Here is a 22,803-nt window from a genome sequence, read left to right as displayed (position 1 = left end):
CAGACTATTACTCTTCACAAATATTTACATTTTTCTGATGAATCATAGGCTTCCTCATCATTAAAATACTGTACTACACAGTTTAAGAGTGTGCATGGTTTAAGAAACAGTACTGCAGTATTAAGGGACAGAACAAAATTAGTAAGCAAAAATAAAGATAGCTATACCCAGAAATGAACCCCCACACCTTATATAAAATAGCAAGATGTGCTGCACACTGTACTCAGTGGCGACCTCTGTCATACTATACTGAATGAGGATAGTTACTATGGATTTTGTTACAATGTTATCAAGTCCAAATTCTTTGTCATCCATGCAAAGGATGAATATTTATTACAGAAAATTTTGCATTGTTAATCTACAAACACTAGCACTATTTAAAGTGATTTTTTTTCTCCACTATTTGTCTTATACTTTGCAATCCTCTGTGCTTATTTTAATGAACGTGAACTGTAGAGAAAATGAAGGGAAATTACAGCAGAGTGGAAAGGAACAAGAACCAGAGTGAAATATGTAAAAATTTAGTATCGTGGTTTAAATTTTAATAAGTTCTTAAAATAGACTCATGTTACAATCAATACATTGGTACTATGATTTTAGCATAATTTACACCGAACATTTGTAGTATGTCTTTCAATTAATGGAAGATTGGCTGTTTCTATTTTTGTAGGTAGTGGAGCACTACACAAATTCAACAATAGACCAACGCTGGTACATAGGAGGAACACTGCCACCACTTCTCCTGCTTGGCTTTGTACCCAATCTGAAATGGCTTGCACCAATATCCATGATTGCCAATTTATTCATGGGTGCTGGTCTGGGTATTACAGTGTATTATCTGGTCCAGGACCTTCCATCTATTTGGGATCGTGTGCACTTTGGCCACCCTTATGGCTTGCCTCAGTTCTTCAGCATTGTCATTTTTGCCATGGAAGCAGTCGGGGTTGTAAGTATGTATTTTAGTGTCTTGTAATTGCCCCTCACTCACCCTTTTTCTCAACCCATATTTCTGTTCCCAGCTACTAGTTCCCATCACAGTAATTTTAATTAGCTACCCTCACATATTTTTCCAGTTGTGCATTTAAATTTCCTTTCAGTGTTACCTGTGGACTAACTAAATTACTCATATATAGAATCAAAATGACAACTTGTTAGCCAAATCAGAGATAGTTGTCTGGTGTGCAACAACTTTCAGATGAAAAAGTTTAAAAATATAATAAAAACTATGTTTTGGAAGTAGCAGACCAAGTCCTGTGCAATAGCAGTTTTCTTTTATCAGGTTCACTGCCAGAGTATAAAACTAATTATTGAATTACATAACAGATGATTTGAATCAGTCATCTCTAAAATGAATCTCATAGGTGTATGTCATTGTTTTATATTTGTTTGTTATTTACTAACCTCAGTACTATTCGGCCTTTCTTCTTGGAGTGTTTTATTTTTTTATAAGATGGGAAGAAAATAAGAGGGGAAGATTTTACAGTAATGTTAATAAAATAGATTTAGCTCTAGTTTATGGGCTGTTCTCTCCTTTTTGTGGCACAAGATGCTCTAATACCATGTTTTGTCCTATCTCCCTTCTCCTGTTTGAGTATACTCTCATATAACTTAGAGGAAACAGTAGTACCAAAGGTTTTAGGAATATACTATTGAAGAAAGAGTTTTATTTCTTATCTACAGTGTCAGTCTACCAAATTCAATCAAACTGTTCTTTCTGTGATGTCTTTCGAAACATTCTGAGTGAGTTGTGTGTTAATCTATCATTACTTAAACATAATTGTTATGATCAATATCTGAACACCATGCTGAGAAAATAATATTTTTTCCTTTACATCCAAACCACATAATGAAGTTTGGTTGAAAAATAAATTGTCAATGAATGAAGTGCTATGTGCTAAAACTCTGTTTGGGAAGTCTGGTGATAAGAAAATAGCACGTGCACTTTGCAGTGGTTTGCAGAGTATATATGTAGATGTAGAAAAGCTGGATATCAGCATACCTAGTCACTAGTATCTGCCAGAAAGTAAACATGAAAGTGTCATAACAAGTACACTGTAATTAATTTCATGTAACCTTATTAATATGCTCTTAACTTCATGATTCCAAATTTAAATCACATCAAAGACTTCCATAATTATGTTACAGAGTTCAAAGAATTTTCCGACATGTAATAAGCGTAATACTTAGAAAGGGCTTTCTTTGGCATAGCACTAACTCAACTTCCTATAAATTTAGTCACTCTTCCCAGTCCATGCCCTCACCCCCTCGTCATCTCACACCTTTTTATCTGTCACCCCACTACCAGTCCGCTAGTTGTGTGATACTGTGTTATTAATTTGTACCAATACAGATATATTTGACAAAATTTGAATGTTATTCTAGGGTGGTTGCTTTCTTTTCACAACATCATGCTCTTATTGAACCATTTCCTTGATTATACTGTGAAAACCTCCAAAATTAAAGGTATTCAGTTTTATTCTGTAAGGCATGCATAGCATACCTATCTACATAGAACACACTCAAGTAATAAAACTGTAATTCTAGAAATTTATTTCTTATTGATTTTATGTTTTGAAATATTCAGAATCAACCCACCATCTCATGCAACTTTGAGCATCCTCAATTTGATTTATTTGCATTTCTAATATTGACCCAGTATGTAACACTACCTGCATGTTTTTACTGCTGCTTGTCAGTGTATACTGATGCTAATAATGCCTACAATCTTTTAATTATTGAGTTTCATTAAATTTTTGTGATTATTAACATTATACACTTGCTAAAGCTGTTGTGACTTGGAAGAAAAATTAGTAAAAAACATTGGTGCATTCAGATGGCATTTAGAAAGTTTAAAAAACTTTTTAAAATCATGTGAATACAGAGCTACAAAACATATTCCTGAGACATACCTGGTTCAAACAACTAACAGTTAATACAACCTTATTGTACACAGGTAATGCCACTTGAGAACAACATGAAGACTCCTAGGCACTTTCTTGGATTGTGTGGTGTTCTTAACCAGGGCATGACTGCAATTTGTTTGATTTATACACTGATTGGGTTCCTTGGATATCTCAAATACGGTGATGATACTAAAGGCAGCATCACACTCAACTTACCCGTGGAGGAAATGTAAGTATTAAATCACATTCATAAACTTTTACAGATTATATTCCATTAGATATGTTATTAACCCCAGAGACCCATTGTGAGGAGATTATGGTGGATGTGGAACATTAAAGAAATAATTTGCATAAATTTAATGAACAGTCCGCAGATCCTAAGAGAAGAGATCTCGAGGATATGGATCAAATCAAAAATATTAAAACACATATTCATTCCCATATTAATACTGTTTCCATGTTAATAATACAGTTACCAGATACATGTAAATATATACATGCTAAAGTACCCACAATAATGCCTCTACTACCATATTTTGGCATATATTATGAATTTAAAAGAATTTATAATGTTTATTTACAGCAATTATATTCTTGCATTAAGATGTTCAGAATTTTAATTAGTTCTGCTAAGAAATTTGTCACTGGATTGGCCATAAAAATCACAAATAAATCTCAATCTTCCTGTACAACTGACAACTGATTGGAGCAAACTAAATGACTTTAATGTTTTGTGTGGATTATTCTTACTAACAGAATTGTTTGCTGCTAACCGTAAAGATAACACAGCTACTTACCATAAAGATGACACACAGAGTTGCAGACAGGCATGACAAAAAACTGTTACACTTGTGAGCTATTGGTCAAAGCCTTCTTCAGCAAAGAAGCACACCTCAGACACCCATGACCACTATCTTTGGCCACTTTGGCCAGAATGCAGTTGTGTCACAGCAAATGCAAGCATCAATCCACAGTGGGACAGGGAAGAGGGAGAGATAGCAGGGTAGGAGTGAGGGGAGAGAAGAGTGATGTCTGGCAGTGTGTGCAGGGACTAGGCAGAGGCATGACGAGACTGCCACAAGACGCAGAGTCAGGAGGATGTGGGGCAGGGAGAGGGAAGGGGGGGATTGGTGGGAGAAAAGGAGATGAGCAGGGAAGGGGAAAGATGGGTGGTTGTGTTGACAGAGGGTTGCACACAAAGAGAACGAGGGGCATGAATAGGGAGGAGGTGATAGGACAGAAGGAAAATTGTTGGGTGGAGGGTGTGGGGACAGTAGGTTATCATAGGTTGAGAATGGGATTATCTTGGAAGCAGAGAATGTGTTGTATCACACCTGCCCATAAAGTTCAGAAAAGGCTGGTGCTGGAGGGGAGGATCTAGAGAGCCTGCATTGTGAAGCAGCCATTGAAATCAAGTACACCATGCTCAGCTGCATGTTGAAATTCCTTACCTCCAAATTTGCCTCACCATACTTCCCCATGTCCCTTCCTAAGATCACTACTTTTCAGCAGAAGAAAGGACAGCCATACACAGCCTCAAAACAAGATCATGACCTAATCATATTATCTGCAGAAAAAAGGCTCCACCACTGTCATCATGAATCGCTATGACCACCAAGCAGAATGCCTCTGCCATTTATCTGACTCCTCTACCTGTAAACTCTGCCAGAGTCATCCCATCCTAGACGTCCAACATAACTTCTAGTCCCTACTTAAAGCCTTAGATCCTTCCCAGAACATCTCCTCTGAATCCATTTTCCTCCTCACCACTATGACACTTAACCCACCCACTTTCTACATGCTGCCCAAAATCCACAAACCCAGCAATTGAGGCTGTCCCATTGTAGCTAGTTACTGTGCTCCCACTGAAAGAATTTCAGCTCTCATAGATCAACACCTTGTATCCATTGCCTGGAATCCAGCATTCCACATCAAGGATATCAACCACATACTTCACCAACTCTCTAGCATCCCCAACCCTTTACCTTCTGAAGCCATGCTTATTAGTATTGATATGCCACTTTCCTGTACACCAACATCACTTATGCCCATTGTATTGTTGCTACTGAATTCTACCTCTTCCAATGCCCTTCATGTTCCAAAGCACTACCTGATTCCTCATATATCTTACTAACTGCATCCTGACACATAACTCCTATGAAGCGAAGGTTGTTGTTGTTGTTGTGGTCTTCAGTCCAGAGACTGGTTTGGTGCAGCTCTCCATGCTACTCTACCCTGTGCAAGCTTCTTCATCTCCCAGTACCTACTGCAACCTACATCCTTCTGAATCTGTTTAGTGTATTCATCTCTTGGTCTCCCTCTACGATTTTTACCATCCACACTGCCCTCCAATACTAAACTGGTGATCCCTTGCTGTCTCCGAACATGTCATACCAACTGATCCCTTCTTCTAGTCATTGTGCCACAAATTTCTCTTCTCTCCAATTCTATTGAATACCTCCTCATTAGTTATGTGATCTACCCATCTAATCTTCAGCATTCTTCTGTAGCACCACATTTCGAAAGCTTCTATTCTCTTCTTGTCTAAACTATTGAAGCAAAGGTATACAAACAAATCTGTGGCAAAGCCTTGGGCACCTACATGGCACTCTCCTAAGCTAACCTGTTTATGGGACACCTAGAGGAAACTATCCTAAGCTTAGAAAACCCCTAACCACTGATCTGGTTCAGGTTCAGCATTGATGATATCATCATGATCTGCACTCAGGGTCAAGACAATCTATCCTCATTCCTTCAGAACTTCCCATCTACTTCACCTGGTTCTCCTCAACCCAGTATGCCACCTTCTTAGACATTGACCCCATCCTCTCTTTTGGCTCCATGGCTCTGTCTGTATTAAACCCACCAACTACCACCAGTAACTGAATTTTGGCAGCTCTCATCCCTTCCACACCAAAAAATTTGTCCTATATAGTACCTGCAGTGAGAAGAACTCCCTTACCCAGTCTGCTGGAGGTCTCACGATGGATTTCACAGACAAGCACAATCCCCCAAACCTAGTCTGCAAACTGATTTCCCATGACATATGCTCACACACCCCCAACCCTCCCACCACCCCCAAGAATCAGCTCTAAAGGAATGCTGCCCCACATCACCCTGCAGCACCCAGAATGAAACAACTGAACCACATCCTTTGACCAAGCTTTGAGTATCATGTCCTGAAATGAGACACATCCTACCCAAGATCTTTCCCATACCTCCTAAAATGATGTTTTTCCACCCAGCCTACCTCCACAACATCTTTGTCCCTGCCTACGCCACTCCCCTTCCCAACTCCTTGCCACAGATCGAATCCCCGTGGAAGGCCCTAGTGAAAGACCTGCCCAATCCACCCACACAGTGCTTCCTATTCCAGTCCTGTCACAGGCTTATCCTACACCATCAGAGACCAGGCCACATGTGAAAGCAGCCATCTCATATACCAGCTCTGCTGCAATCTCTGCACAGTGTTCTATGCTGGTATGGCTATCAATCAGCTGTCCACCAGGATGAGTGGCCACCACCAAATTGTGGACAAGAGCAATGTACAAGACCATGGTACAACATTCAGCTGAACATAACATACTTGACTTCAAGGGCTGCTTCGCAACCCATACCATCTGGATCCTCCCCTCCACCACCACCACCACCACCTTGTCTGAACTGCAGAAATGGGAGTCATCCATACAACACATTCTTTTCTCCCAAAATCATCCTGGCCTCGATATATGGTAACTCACTCTCCCCCCTTCCTCCACCCAATAGTCTCTTCCCCCTCAGTTCTGTCACTTCCTCACAGTTTACATCCCTTACCCTCATTGTGCCTCACTCTCTGCCAATGAACCCACCAGCCTTTTCCCCTTCTCTTTTTCTAATCTTTCCTGCTCCCCATTCTGCCGCCCTCCTCTCTCCTTTTGCCATTGTCTCCTGTTGCTGTGCCTGGTACCTTGTCTTGCCACCATCCAGTCCTCGGCACAATCCGCCAGGCAAGGCAGACTTCTCTGCTCCCACCTGCACCCTGCTATCCCTTCCCATTTCCCAACCAACTCTGGACTGATGCTTTTGTTCAACATGACACAGTCAAATTCTGGCTGCAGACAGTGGTCATGTGAGTTTGAGCTGTGCTTGCTTGTACGTGTGTCTTTTGTTTGTGAAGAAGGCTTTGGCTGAAACTCAAATGGGTAACAGTCTTTTTGTCATGCCTGTCTGCAACTCAATATGTCACCTTTATGGTGAGTAGCAATCAATTCTTTTCATAATATTGTAGATATTTCAACCTGCAACTTTTATTGTTTAACTGAATTGTTCTTGTGACCTGAGCTATTGCTTTGAAAATGGAGTACATCATTACACAGATTTGCTCCAGTGTTTCAGCAGTTACAGAGCATGGTTTTTTGAATTAATTTATTGGTAAGTTATAATAGCAAGATCTTAATGCTGGAAATTTCTTCGGTCCAGACATCTTCACATTTCATAAGTAGGTCTATCATGGATGGAAAAGTCTTACAAATCTGAAATCCATATCATAAGTCTTCCCGTAGTTCAAAGACTATTAATCAGCTATGAAGTGCTTATTAACGTCCACAAACATTCCTTAGTAACCCCTTCCAAAACTACATTTGACAAAATTGTATCATTATCATCAGTTTAATTTTTAGCTTGAAAGTGAAGACTGCACAACACGTGTAGTAACCGAGTAATATGGAAAACCGATCTAAGTCACATAAATTTTCTTTTACTTGTAACATCTGAACAATAACAGAAAAGCCTCTCAAGACTCCACAACAGACACAACAAATGATGTGCATGGTACTAACTAGAATAACATTGAGAGGTCAGTTGGCACTGCTCCACGCATACGTATATGTGAGGCTTCGCCGCGCCCGCACCTGTGGCTGGCCCACTGACACAGTTGGTGGCCAATTCAAACACACACATTCAGTGACACCACATTCTGCGCATTCAGGCTCATCTGCACTAGTAGCAGCCCTGTATTTATTGGCTGAAATGCTATAACTGTCATTATAGTCACTGATACATTCACAATGTGAAGAAATTGTCCTACGCATTTTCTGAATGCATTATTTGAGTGCAGAAATATACAACATAAACTTAAAATTTTCACGCATTCAAAATGAGATTCAAAATTTTTTGTCGATGCCAGAAAATAAGCTTAATATTTTCGTACACTCAGAATGAGATTCAATATTTAATGTTGATGCCTCCAACAAGTTGTGAGAACGTTTATATTTGTAAATCAATTTCATGTGTTTTACAGTAGACAAAAAGAAACTTTCTTTTAACCTCTGTGAAAACTAGCCCTTTTAATTTTTCGTAGAGATATATAAACAGAAAAATTTTAAGCACTGTCTGTGTAACCATCTGTAACAGTCTAGGTTAGTATATTTTAATATCACTAATAGTGTAAACTTATAGTAGAGGATACAATTATGGATATTTACACATATTGGTTTGATTGAATGTAACCATAAAATATTCCATCAGTTGCAGATAGCTGGTGAGTGAAGTACTCAGATCCATCCATCTTCAGGCAATGTTGTTCAGCATTTTGTACAGTTTACATTGCCACTATTTTGACCAAAAAATGCATAAAACTTTCACCTAATGCTGCATGTATTTTGTTTCAGTGCTGCTCAGTCTGTAAAAATTCTAATTGCCCTCGGAGTTTATTGCACGTATGGCCTGCAGTTCGTCGTGCCACTTGAAGTGTCCCTAAATGCTGTGAAAGACAAGTTTCCTAACAGACCTGTTCTAGTTTCATATACTGTGAGGACAATCCTTGTTATTGCATCAGGTATGTTCACATTTTCTTCTTTATTAAATTATTAGATTTTTTTCTATGTTACAGTTTGAGTTCTCAAGAAAACAGGTGTTCAAACTTTTATAATATTTGTTAGTGTCTAACGATAAGCACATCTACAGAATGGCTAATGAGGATTTTAGCTCTTGCATGAGATTGGTATTAACAAATTTTAAAGGCTAGTTACTAAAGCCATTATGTTTCAAAATCTGGTTTCTGATAGTCACTCAGAATGACTGGGTTCTTGTCCACTGACTGACTCTACTGAAACAGAAACCGAGCCAGTGAGAATCACTTCACCTATTGGGAAACATACATAGTCCTTTGTCAAGTGGAGGCAAACATAAATGGGTAGGGCCCTATTAATCATTGGCAATTCTAAAGTATGGCGAATGAAGGTACCCTGCAGGGGAATGGCAGTAAGGGTATTAGGAACATCAAGTGCACTCAGTACAGGTAGTGACAAACAATGCCTGTCATCTGGACTCTGACATCACACTTGGATCATTCTAGTGGCTGCTAGAGAAGTTTGAGAGTCATGGGGAAGACTTGAACCCAGAGACTGCAAAGGGTCTGTGACAAGTCAAGCTGTGATTTCTTAGACTTGAGCCGTAGGTTTAAGACCTGTAAAGATTCAAAACCTGCTACCCAGGCAGCTGTCGGTGTATGGAATGCACACAAGGATATTTTAGACTGGGCAAATCTCCATCCAGTCCAGATAATGATAACTGTAAGAGACTCAGAAGTATCAGTGTAAGATAAAAAGAAATTCCTGCCACAGGCAAGAGTAATAAAATCCTAGTAGGCATTCACAACAAAGAGCCACTGTTTATCATGTTCCTGAAAAGTGCTAATTACGGAAAGCTGGTTAAAAACTGAAGTAGGCAGCAGTGAGATTTTTTAGGAAAATTTAAGCATACCTCAAAGGGGTAGACAAATGGGAAACGAAGGTGTGTGTATTGGTTGCAGTAGACAAGAAACTCATCCTCCGAAATAGAAACTGAAGGTGCCTGAAAGATTGTTTGGGCAACATTTAGTATCACACATGGGCTTAAAATGATAACTAGATCCTTTTGCCAACCACCAAACTCATCTCATAATGTACCTAAAAACTTTAGAGAAAACCTCAGTTCACTAGCTCATAAAGTCCCCACTTATACTTTAATCATTGGACAAGACTTCAGTCATCTAAATAATCAACTGGGATAATAACAGTTTTGTTAGAGGTGTGCATGACAACACATAGAGTGAAATGTTACTAAATGCCTTGTCTGAAAACTAGCTAGAACAGCTGAATCACAACCCCTCTCATGATGGAACTACATTGGATCTAATGGCAACAAATAGATGAGATCTCACTGAGAATGGCCACATCAAAGCTTGTATCACAGACTACATTGATGATGATGATGATGATGATGATGATGATGATGATGATGATGATGATGATGATGATGAAGTCCCATTCTCCTTGACAGAGTGTAGGGGAACAATGCAGGAGACCCACTTGGCCATACTAGGCAAGGTCCTAGTGAAGGTGGTTTGCCATTGCCTTCCTCCGACCATAATGGGGATGAAATCAGAGACCATATGGCAGTTATAATGATTACCAAAGTGCAACTGAACCAAGTAGAAAGATTTATAAGTTCAGTAAACTAGATAAATAAGCTGTAATGTCATGTCTCAGAGAGGAACTTGAAATACACTCCTGGAAATGGAAAAAAGAACACATTGTCACCGGTGTGTCAGACCCACCATACTTGCTCCGGACACTGCGAGAGGGCTGTACAAGCAATGATCACACACACGGCACAGCGGACACACCAGGAACCGCGGTGTTGGCCGTCGAATGGCGCTAGCTGCGCAGCATTTGTGCACCACCGCCGTCAGTGTCTTCCAGTTTGCCGTGGCATACGGAGCTCCATCGCAGTCTTTAACACTGGTAGCATGTCGCGAGAGCGTGGACGTGAACCGTATGTGCAGTTGACGGACTTTGAGCGAGGGCGTATAGTGGGCATGCGGGAGGCCGGGTGGACGTACCGCCGAATTGCTCAACACGTGGGGCGTGAGGTCTCCACAGTACATCGATGTTGTGGCCAGTGGTCGGCGGAAGGTGCACATGCCCGTCGACCTTGGACCGGACCGCAGCGACGCACGGATGCACGCCAAGACTGTAGGATCCTACGCAGTGCCGTAGGGGACCGCACCGCCACTTCCCAGCAAATTAGGGACACTGTTGCTCCTGGGGTATCGGTGAGGACCATTCGCAACCGTCTCCATGAAGCTGGGCTACGGTCCCGCACACCGTTAGGCCGTCTTCCGCTCACGCCCCAACATCGTGCAGCCCGCCTCCAGTGGTGTCACGACAGGCGTGAATGGAGGGACAAATGGAGACGTGTCATCTTCAGCGATGAGAGTAGCTTCTGCCTTGGTGCCAATGATGGTCGTATGGTGTTTGGCACCGTGCATGTGAGCGCCACAATCAGGACTGCATACGACCGAGGCACACAGGGCCAACACCCGGCATCATGGAGTGGGGAGCGATCTCCTACACTGGCCGTACACCTCTGGTGATCGTCGAGGGGACACTGAATAGTGCACGGTACATCCAAACTGTCATCGAACCCATCGTTCTACCATTCTTAGACCGGCAAGGGAACTTGCTGTTCCAACAGGACAATGCACGTCCGCATGTATCCCGTGCCACCCAACGTGCTCTAGAAGGTGTAAGTCAACTACCCTGGCCAGCAAGATCTCCGGATCTGTCCCCCATTGAGCATGTTTGGGACTGGATGAAGCGTCGTCTCACGCGGTCTGCACATCCAGCACGAACGCTGGTCCAACTGAGGCGCCAGGTGGAAATGGCATGGCAAGCCGTTCCACAGGACTACATCCAGCATCTCTACGATCGTCTCCATGGGAGAATAGCAGCCTGCATTGCTGCGAAAGGTGGATATACACTGTACTAGTGCCGACATTGTGCATGCTCTGTTGCCTGTGTCTATGTGCCTGTGGTTCTGTCAGTGTGATCATGTGATGTATCTGACCCCAGGAATGTGTCAATAAAGTTTCCCCTTCCTGGGACAATGAATTCACGGTGTTCTTATTTCAATTTCCAGGAGTGTATATAGCTCAGGGCAGGAGTGTGTAGAGGAACTACAGCTCATTTTAAAAGAATAGTTGACCATGCCATGGATAGATATGTACCAGTAGAACAGTTATGATATTGGGGTCTCTGCATGATATACAGTCACTGTAAAGAAACTTATGAAGAAACGGAGACACTGCATACTAGATGTGAAAACAAAGCATAGGATTCTAAGATCCTAGAGAGATGCTCAATGAAACTTGTTTAGTTGTCAAGAGCAATGGGTGAAGCCTTCAACGACTGCCATAGCAGAATATTGTCAAAAGGTCTTTCACTGTGCCCAAAGAAAATATGATTATTTGTAAACACTGTTAGTGGCACTAAAGTTAGTGTCCAGTCACTTACGGACAAAACAGGGATGGAAACTGAGGATGGAAAAGCAAAATCAGAAAGCTTAACTTCATTTCAAAAATTTCCTTTACAATGGAAACCCCAGGAGTACCACCTCAACTTAATTCCTGTACCACAGAAAATATGAGTGAAATAGATATTACTGTTAGTGGTGTTTACAAACAGCTGATATCACTAAAACTGAACAAAGCCCCAGGGGCCAACGGAATCCTGATCAGATTCTATGCTGAATTCTAGGATGAGTTAGCCTCTCTTTTAACTATAATTTACCATAGAGCCCTTGAACTGTGCCTGGTAATTGAAAGAAAGACAGGTCACACCCATTTATGAAAGGGTAGCAGAAGCAATCCACAAAACTACTGTCCAATATCCTTGACATCCGTTTGTTGTAGAATCTTAGAAAATGTTCTCAGCTCAAACATACTGAGGTATCTGAAACTGAATGAGTTTCTCAAAGACAATCAGCATGGATTATGGAAACACTGGTCATGTGAAACCCAGCTTGCACTTTTCTCACAACGCTGAAATATATGGGTCATTGCAGTTAGGTAGATGCAGTATTCCTTGATTTGCAAAAGGTATTTGACTCACTACCAGATTTGTGCCTATTATCAAAACATGTTTATATGGGGGTATCAAGCAAAATTTGTGACCAGATTAAGGATCTTTTGGTAGGTAGGATGCACCAAGTTACCTTGGATGGAGAGTTATTGAAAGATGTAGAAGCATCTTCAAGTATGCCCTACTGAACTGTGTTGGGACCCTTGCTGTACATGTTGTATATTAATGACTTTTCAGACAATATGAACAGTAATCACAGACTTTTCACAGATATGTACTTATCTGTAATGAAATACAGTCTGAAAGAAATTGCACAAATATTCAGTGAGATCTTGATAAGGTTTCAAAATACTGCAACATTGGCAGCTAATTTGAAATGTTCGGAAATTTAAAATTGTGCAACTCACATAATGAAAATGTAGTGTCCTATAACTATCAATGTAGTATCCTATAACTATAACACAATTTAGTCACAGATGGAATTAGTCAACTCATACAAATTTGTGGGAGTAATGTTTTGAAGGGATATGAAATGGAATGATCATATAGTTACAGCTCTAGGTAAAGCAGGTGGCAGACTGCCATTAACTGGTTGGTTAAAAATATGACTGCATAAAAAACTCTCCTGTGATCCATCTCAGAATGTTGCTGAAGTGTATAGTATCTGTTCCATATGGGACTAACAGGAGACATTGAATGGATACAAATAAGGTCAGCATGAATGCTCACATGTTTATTTGACCCATGGGAGAGAGAAGATCCTGAAAGAACTGAACTGATGGGCACCTGAAGATAGACAAAACTGTTACCTGAGAACTTCATTTGGAAGTTTTTAGAACCAAATTTAAGTGATGAATCTAGAACTATAATAAAATGCCCTATGTACTGCAAAGAATAGACTAATTAAAGACATTTAAGCAATCCTTCTTCAATGCTCCATGTGTCAATCAGACGAGGAAAAGGTAAATTACTGATACTCTGGGATGTTCCCTCTGTTATGCAGTTCAGTGGTTTGCAGAGTGTAGATGTCAATGTTGATGTAGATGTAGATATTTAGCTATAGAATTCAGAATACTATCTATTTTTCCAAGTTTCAAAATTTTTCATTGTTGTTGTTGTGGTGGTGGTTTTCAGTCCTGAGACTGGTTTGATGCAGCTCTCCATGCTACTCTATCCTGTGCAAGCTTCTTCATCTTCCAGTACTTACTGCAACCTACATCCTTCTAAATCTGCTTAATGTATTCATCTTTTGGTCTCCCTATACGATTTTTACCCTCCACACTGCCCTCCAATGCTGAATTTGTGATCCCTTGATGCCTTAGAACATGTCCTACCAACCGATCCCATCTTCTGGTCAAGTTGTGCCACAAACTTCTCTGCTTCCCAATCCTATTCAATACTTCCTCATTAGTTACGTGATCTACCCATCTAATCTTCAGCATTCTTCATGTAGCAAAACATTTCGAAAGCTTCTATTCTCTTCCTGTCCAAACTATTTATCGTCCATGTTTCACTTCCATACATGGCTATACGCCATACAAATACTTTCAGAAACGACTTTCTGACACTTAAATCTATACTCGATGTTAACAAATTCCTCTTCTTCAGAAACGCATTCCTTGCCATTGACAGTCTACATTTTATATCCTCTCTACTTCGACCATCATCAGTTATTTTGCTCCCTAAATAGCAAAAATCCTTTACTACTTTAAGTGTCTGATTTCCTAATCTAATTCCCTCAGCATCACCCGGCTTAATTCGACAACATTCCATTATCCTCATTTTGCTTTTGTTGATGTTCATCTTATATCCTCCTTTCAAGACACTGTCCATTCCGTTCAACTGCTCTTCCAAGTTCTTTGCTGTCTCTCACAGAATTAGAATATCATTGCCGAACCTCAAAGTTTTTATTTCTCCTCCATGGATTTTAATACCTACTCCGAATTTTTCTTTTGTTTCTTTTACTGCTTGCTCAATATACAGATTGAATAACATCGGGGAGAGGCTACAACCCCTCGACTCTTATAACTGCCATCTGGTTTCTGTACAAATTGTAAATAGCCTTTCGCTCCCTGTATTTTACCCCTGCCACCTTTAGAATTTGAAAGAGAGTATTCCTGTCAACATTGTCAAAAGCTTTCACTAAGTTTACAAATGCTAGAAACGTAGGTTTGCCTTTCTTACTCTTTCTTCTAAGATAAGACGTAAGGTCAGTATTGCCTCATGTGTTCCAACATTTTTACGGAATCCAAACTGATCTTCCCCGAGGTCGACTTCTATCTGTTTTGCCATTCGTCGTAAAGAATTCGTGTTATTATTTTGCAGCTGTGACTTATTAAACTGATAGTTCAGTAATTTTCACAGCTGTCAACACCTGCTTTCTTTGGGATTGGAATTATTATATTCTTCTTGAAGTCTGAGGGTATTTCGCCTGTCTCATACATCTTGCTCACCAGATGGTAGAGTTTTGTCAGGACTGGCTCTCCCAAGGCTGTCAGTAGTTCTAATGGAATGTTGTCTACTCCCGGGGCCTTGTTTCAACTCAGGTCTTTCAGTGCTCTGTCAAACTCTTCATGCAGTATCTTATCTCCCATTTCATCTCCATCTACATCCTCTTCCATTTCCATAATATTGTCCTCAAGTACATCGCCCTTGTATAGACTCTCTATATACTCATTCCACCTTTCTGCTTTCCCTTCTTTGCTTAGAACTGGGTTTCCATCTGAGCTCTTGATATTCATACAAGTGGTTCTCTTTTCTGCAAAGGTCTCTTTAATTTTCCTGTAGGCAGTATCTATTTTACCCCTAGTGAGATAAGCCTCTACATCCTTACATTTGTCCTCTAGCCATCCCTGCTTAGCCATTTTGCACTTACTGTCGATCTCATTTTTGAGACATTTTTATTCCTTTTTGCCTGCTTCATTTACTGCATTTTTATATTTTCTCCTTTCATCAATTAAATTCAATATGTCTTCTGTTACTCACAGATTTCTACCAGCCATCATCTTTTTACCTACTTGATCGTCTGCTGCCTTCACTACTTCATCCCTCAGAGCTACCCATTCTTCTTCTACTGTATTTCTTTCCCCCATTCCTGTCAATTGTTCACTTATGCTCTCCCTGAAACTCTGTACAACCTCTGGTTCTTTCAGTTTATGCAGGTCTGATCTCCTTAAATTCCCACCTTTTTGCAGTTTCTTCAGTTTTAATCTACAGTTCATAACCAATATATTGTGGTCAGAGTCCACATCTGTCCCTGGAAATGTCTTACAATTTAAAACCTGGTTCCTAAATCTCTGTCTGACCATTATATAATCTACCTGATACCTTTTAGTATCTCCAGGGTTCTTCCATGTATACAACCTTCTTTCATTGTTCTTGAACCAAGTGTTAGCTATGATTAATTTATGCTCTGTGCAAAATTCTACTAGACGGCTTCCTCTTTCATTTCTTATCTCCAACCCATATTCACTTACTGTTTCCTTCTGTCCCTTTTCCTACTCTCGAATTCCAGTCACCTATGACTATTAAATTTTCATCTCCCTTCACTACCTGAATAATTTCTCTTATCTCATCATACATTTCATCAATTTCTTCATCATCTGCAGAGCTAGTTGGCATATAAACTTATACTACTGCAGTAGGTGTGGGCTTCGTATCTATCTTGGCCACAATAATGCGTTCACTATGCTGTTTGTAGTAGCTTACCTGCACTCCTATTTTTTTTATTCATTATTAAACCTACTCCTGCATTACCCCTATTTGATTTTGTATTTATATCCTGTATTCATCTCACCAAAAGTCTTGTTCCTCCTGCCACCAAACTTCGCTAATTCCCACTATATCTAACTTTAATCTATCCATTTCCCTTTTTAAATTTTCTAACCTACCTGCCCGATTAAGGGATCTGACATTCCATGCTCTGATTCGTAGAACGCCAGTTTTCTTTCTCCTGATAACAACATCCTCCTGAGTAGTCGCCACCCGGAGATCCGAATGGGGGACTATTTTACCTCCAGAATATTTTACCCAAGAGGACGCCATCATCATTTAACCATACAGTAAAGCTGTATGCACTCATGAAAAATTACGGCTGTAGCTTCCCCTTGCTTTCAGCCGTTCATAGTACCAGCACAGCAAGGCCGTTTTTGTTAGTTTTACAAGGCCAGATCAGTCAATCATCCAGACTGTTGCCCCTGCAACTACTGAAAAGGCTGCTGCCCCTCTTCAGGATCATTATCTGAAGTAATGGTAGAATGTCTACATCTACACTCCACAAGCAGTGTTTAGCAGAGTGTACTTATGATAGCACTACCATTTCCCTCATTACCCACTCCGTTCAGGAATGGTGCATAGAGCAACTGTCAGTAGGCCTTGTGCAAGCCCATTTTTTTTATTTTCCCCATCATGGCTATTTTTGTAATATGAGGAAATATTATGATTGTTACTCTTCTTTTAATGTAAAGTCTCAGAACTTTAATTGTAATCCCCTCTGTGATGCATGAACCTCTCTTTCAGCACCTCCTGCTATTGTTTAACATGCATCGGTAACATTCTTGTGTGTACCAAACAAACTGATGACTTAACACACACCTTCTTTGGATGTTCTCTACCCTCTGGCAATCCTATGTGGTGACTGTCCCACACTGACAAGCCATAGTCAAGAATTAGTGAATAAAGTGTTTTGCAAGTAGTTTATTTTCTAAGTAGTCAAATTTACTTAAGATTCTTCCAAAAAAACTCAGATGTCATCTGTTCTTCATACAACTAGGTTTATTTGCCCATTACACTTAATGTTGCTTAAAATGGTTACTGTATCATATGACTATTACTGTGTCATTGATTTATTGCCAATGTTGATGTGGGTCTTTCCAACTATTTAAATTTGTCCCACCTTTAATGCTTACCTTCACCCAAATTAACCTCAGTAAATATTACCGAGTTCTTTATGACAATAAGTATTTTGCCACCCCTGATCCATGCATTAAATTTCAGTCTGAATTTAATATGTAATTTATATTTATTTCTGGATTCAGCCAGCTCTCTGTTCACAACACAGTGTGGGATTTATAACTTTAACATATAAGTCAAATTCTGGGATCTTGTCAAAGTTGTTCCTCCACTTAATTTAGTATTAACATTTTCATTTTGTGATAAGCAAGCATGACTGTTTCCTTTTGTCATTGACATGGTTGATTTACTTTTCTCTTAGAGAATGGTACACAGTTCATCACAAAGCCTATGAAGGGTGCCTCAACCTAAAAACAATACCCATGTGTGCTTGCCATATATAATCAGCTACTCAAGTAGGAACTTTATGTAGTACACACCTGTCTTATTAAAGGGGGCTCTGAATCTCCACCCAATAGAAGAGGTCAAGAATCCTGTATCTGTGACCATAGCAGAATCACACAAGACTCTGGTTTGGAATTCAGTTGGTTCTGGGTATAATACTGCAAATAATGAGCTATGCTTTTCACCCTGCATGTGAAACTATGTTTCTTCAGCTATCCATATAACTGTCTAAGTGACTGTGGATGAGTGCAGAACCCATGAGTCAGGCAGCATTCGTGCTGACATGACCTATGATTTGCCACCAGCTGCATCCAGTGCAGTCAATAGGTGCTGAAAGAACCTTTTGCACATCTCATATGAGACTTCTTGGTGAACACAGCAAGTGCAAATTATTGTTCTTTGCCACTCAGCTTGCCGTTTCCCTCAGGGACTCCATTATATGGTTAAAGCTGGGGTGCCCAATGACCATCACACTCAACCTCTATAATTATTTGGGCTTTGCAGGAGAATTGGGCAGAAGCCCAACTTATGAGACTTCATGAGCTGGTTCAGATGCCTTATCAACAGTGAGCAGCACTTCATAACTGTAGATAAGGCATAAGGGCACACCTATGCAGCAAGTACCCTCATTTTCCTTTTGCTCACATATATAGTCATATGTGAGTGCACCACTGTCTGCCATTCATCTTTGGGTGAGAACAAACCAATCATATTGTGCAGATTGGTAGATGCAGTGACACTTAGGTTTTTGGAGGATACCATGGGTACCAGGGGTCTCACAGGTTTCACCACAGGTGTTCCAGTGATGCTGCAGCCCAGGGAAGCAGCCTCAAGCTTGTTATGGCTTTTACTTGTTTCCAGACATAGGCCAATCGATGAAACACAACATTTTCCAACTCTCACGGATGAAATGGTCAGTGAGATTTGTAAATTGAAACTATTGTCCTGGATTATTAAATATTATGACTACTTTACTGTGGTAAACTGCTTAATTATGCTGGTTCTGAAACTTGGTATTTGCACCACTATACTGGTCTCGTCATATTTCATTGCATCATAATATTTGTGGAAATGGTTGAAATCAGCTGATTGCTTGGTTGTTTTAATCATTCATGTCACTTATGTTCCTTACAGCTCTCCTCAACTATTGTAATAGTCTGCCCCACATAAGACATGCCACATTTGCATGGAATTCGGAAAACATCAAGTTTTTTGAGACATAGAGCATTTTTAGCATTACAAAGAAGACTTTTTATTTTAGTTGACAGGAGCAAAACATGCTGGGTGGCATGTTTCCATAGGAATCTCCTGGTCTCTGCATAGAATGGGCCAGTGTAAGTTAGATAAATGATTCTTAGCTCCTCTTTTTCTGTCTCTGTCTCAACATCTTCCTCAGGCTTTGTTGATTTTGACTACAATGACCATTCAGTTTGTTGACATGAGTATTCATTCCTTCAGAACACTCTTTGTAGTTGTTGTAAGTTCTCAGTGAGGTTCTCCTTGTGTAACAGCTGCATCACTTCACATCCCTGAAGGGGATCTATGAAACAATGATTGTATGTATGAACTAAAATAAATAGTAAAAATAAGTGGGATGTGTGAAGAAACTGCCTATTGCTACTAGCAAGATTTTATGTCGGGTTAATGACCGGCATGTAATAGGTAAAGATCTGAATTCTGGCTGTAGAGGCCCAATCAGGCCTGATGACCACTGTGTCATCCTCTGACAATGGTGTCATTGGATGTGGTCTGGAGAGGCATGGGGTTAGAACACCCTCTCCCAGTCATTGTTACATTTATTGACCTTGGAACCACTACTAATTGATTGAGCAGATCTTCAGTTGGCCTCATGAGAGTGACTGCACCCCATAATGACCATTAGAATAGCATTAAATTGAAATTTTGTTAATGCAGAATTTGGAAATATTGATGTTATATTATTTGCATTTATTATCTTATTCTTTTGCAGTTGTTCTGGCGGTTGCAGTGCCCACAATAGGTCCTTTCATTTCTCTTATTGGTTCTCTATGCTTCTCCTTGCTTGGTCTCATAATACCAGCATTTATTGAAGTCGTCACATACTGGGATAATGGACTAGGACCATTCAGATGGCGACTTTGGAAAAATGCGCTGGTCAGTGTGTTTGGATTAATGGCACTGGTGTTTGGTACCTATACAAGCCTGGAAGAAATCATTGAACTATATACAAGTACTGAGAAATTATAGATGTTGTTAAACCTGAAGACTGACTTTAACCATTTAAAAGATTCTGTCATGATGTAATTTCAAAAGTTACATGCATCTCCAGGATCTATATTACAGTCCTTGGTACTTATCCAATGAGACTGTAAGGATGGAATGTGTTTTGGTGGAACTGTAAAGACTCAGTGTTTATTTGGTGGAACTGTGATGTTTGATGAAACATTGAGTATTGGTGGAAATAAAAGGACACAGAAAGATTCAAGCAAACTGCATTGGATATGCAGTTTTAATGAAGTTCCCAGGATTTTTCATCCTGGATTAATTTAATAAATGAGAATGGTGGTGTACTAAGCACATAAATATTTGTGTGTGTGTGTGTGTGTGTGTGTGTGTGTGTGTGTGTGTGTGTGTGAGAGAGAGAGAGAGAGAGAGAGAGAGAGAGAGAGAGAGAGAGTGTGTGTGTGTAAATTGAAATAAATATGTCTGTGTGTTGTTGGAAGGAGTGATTTAATTGCATGTGGCTTTTTAATATGTCAAATATATCTTTTTAATGTGTATGATTTCATGGCAATATATTGTTATATTTTAAAGAAAATGCAGTCAAAATATTGATTTCATTGATTGTTTACTGAAAATCCCCTTTTTCTATTACAGTTACCAGTATGGTAAGATCTAAAATATGGGTAGTGGCATTATCTAAAGTGTTTTGTGGAGCAATATTGTAATGAATAAATATGTGATGAGAATGTGTAGGGAGTGTCAACAGATGGTTCTAAATAGCCAACAAGAGAGTAATAATGTGTCACATAGTAATGAGTTATACGGTTGTTCTAGAACCTGACATGAATATAATTACAGTATGCATAATAGATCAAGAAAAATGGTGGTTTTAAACCCATAAGTATGCAGATGGTTGCAATATGAATTGTTTGCCAAATAAATACAGCTGGAATTTGTTGATGGCCCAAACAGCTGCAAGGCCTTCTTTCTCTTTTATACATTAGTTCATCTTGGGCTGGAAACATAAACTATCACCTTCCCACAGCCTTCCTGAATTGAAAGTAGAACTATACCAATCCCATAATGAGTTGACATGAAGTTCCGTCTTTGGAAGTAAAGATCTCTCCTGCAGGAAAATTTGGCAACTACCTGGAGTAGTTCTTACAACAGACGTGCCTGATACAGAAGTCCTTTTAAATCACTAATAATATGAGCTCATTGCAAGAAAAATCCTTGCATCATGAATAAGCCAAGGAGTCAGAAAATCTATGACTGCTCTTATTTTCTCTGGATTGGAATGGACTCCATTGCCATTCAGTAGGTACACCAGTATTTTTGTTTCTTGGGTAATGAAGAGACACTTCTTTGAATTAGGAGAGGCCTGCTGTCTGAACACACTTCAGCATGATTGTCAAGTGGCTTAGAAATTCTTCAGTTGTCTTTGAAAAAATGACATTGTCATCCAGATAGCAAAGTCATCTCCATTTAAACTGACAAAGTATTAGCTTGAAGATGGATGGAGAATTACACAATCCAAACAGCACAAATATGAACTCATAGAAGCCTTCAGATTTTATGAATGCAGTCTTTTTCCCAGTCAGCATTGCCAAACTTGATTTGACAATAGCCTGTCTGCATATCAATAACTGTGAAATGCTTTACTCGTTTGAAGCAGTTCAGGGTGCCATCAACACATGGCAACGAGTAAACAACTTTTTTCATGATTTTGTTCAGCTGTTAGTATTTAATGGAGAAAAACCATGTGCCCTTCTCCACCTTCATAAGGACCACATGAGATGATTAAGTACCCTCTGAACATTTGTCTTGCAGCATCTTCTATATTCCTCTAAAATTATGCACCATTCAGCCAGTGACACCCTAAACAAGTACTTGCTAAATGATGACTAATGTGCAGCATCAATATGGAGTTCAGCCATGGGCTGCTTGGTCTCTCTTCTCCGGTCCAGTTCTGAAAACTGCCACAGAAAGGCTAGTGCTCCCTGATTTTGATCAGTTAGGCCAGATCCTGTTGGCAGTTCAATAGTATCTTCTTCTACCAAACTGTCTCTTGTGGTAGCAGAGCACAGTGGCACTGAGCCAGGGGCAGATCCAGGATCTCGGTTGGGAGGAGGGGGGATAATTTTTTTGGTACCTGCCTTCCAAAAAATTAATTCCAAATAAAAGCATTATATATTCTGCTTTTAGTTTAATTGCGTATCACTATGTGTTAAGTGTTTTTAATAAAATAACTTACCGCATTACCTAAAAAATATTCTTCAAATATGACACGTGCACTTGAAAAACTCCGTTTTTGTCTGCTGATGTAAAATAGTCTATAATAATGCTAATGTTCATTTCCATTCTTAAATCTTTGAAATTAGTTCACCAATTGCTTTCATATGACAGAATGTTGCCATCAAATTCACGCATGTGTTTATACGCAGCAATGACGATATGACTGCGAAAAGTTATAATAGGGTATTTGACTGTGTTCAGGAAATCATCTTATATTGTTAATTATA

General features: G+C 39.8%; 1 protein-coding gene across 7 annotated transcripts in view; it reads left to right on the top strand.

Annotated features, from left to right (window-relative positions):
- LOC126363354 (proton-coupled amino acid transporter-like protein pathetic) overlaps positions 1 to 20,876 on the top strand; it is a 303,134-nt gene extending 282,258 nt beyond the window's left edge. For 3 of the 7 annotated variants that reach the window (XM_050007956.1, XM_050007958.1, XM_050007957.1), the window contains exons 7-10: positions 671 to 946; positions 2,954 to 3,132; positions 8,552 to 8,718; positions 20,049 to 20,876. In XM_050007956.1, the coding sequence (XP_049863913.1) occupies positions 671 to 946; positions 2,954 to 3,132; positions 8,552 to 8,718; positions 20,049 to 20,305 (879 nt within the window). In that variant the 3' untranslated portion in view covers positions 20,306 to 20,876. The remainder of the gene's footprint in view (positions 1 to 670; positions 947 to 2,953; positions 3,133 to 8,551; positions 8,719 to 20,048) is intronic. The other 4 variants (XR_007566243.1, XR_007566246.1, XR_007566245.1 and 1 more) reach the window with 3 other exon arrangements.
- The last annotated feature ends 1,927 nt before the right edge of the window (positions 20,877 to 22,803 follow it).

Source organism: Schistocerca gregaria, chromosome 1 (assembly GCF_023897955.1).
Source record: "Schistocerca gregaria isolate iqSchGreg1 chromosome 1, iqSchGreg1.2, whole genome shotgun sequence".
NCBI lineage: Eukaryota > Metazoa > Arthropoda > Insecta > Orthoptera > Acrididae > Schistocerca > Schistocerca gregaria.
The sequence above is the reverse complement of the archived record's forward strand: the minus strand, read 5'-3'. Positions and strand labels throughout refer to the sequence as shown.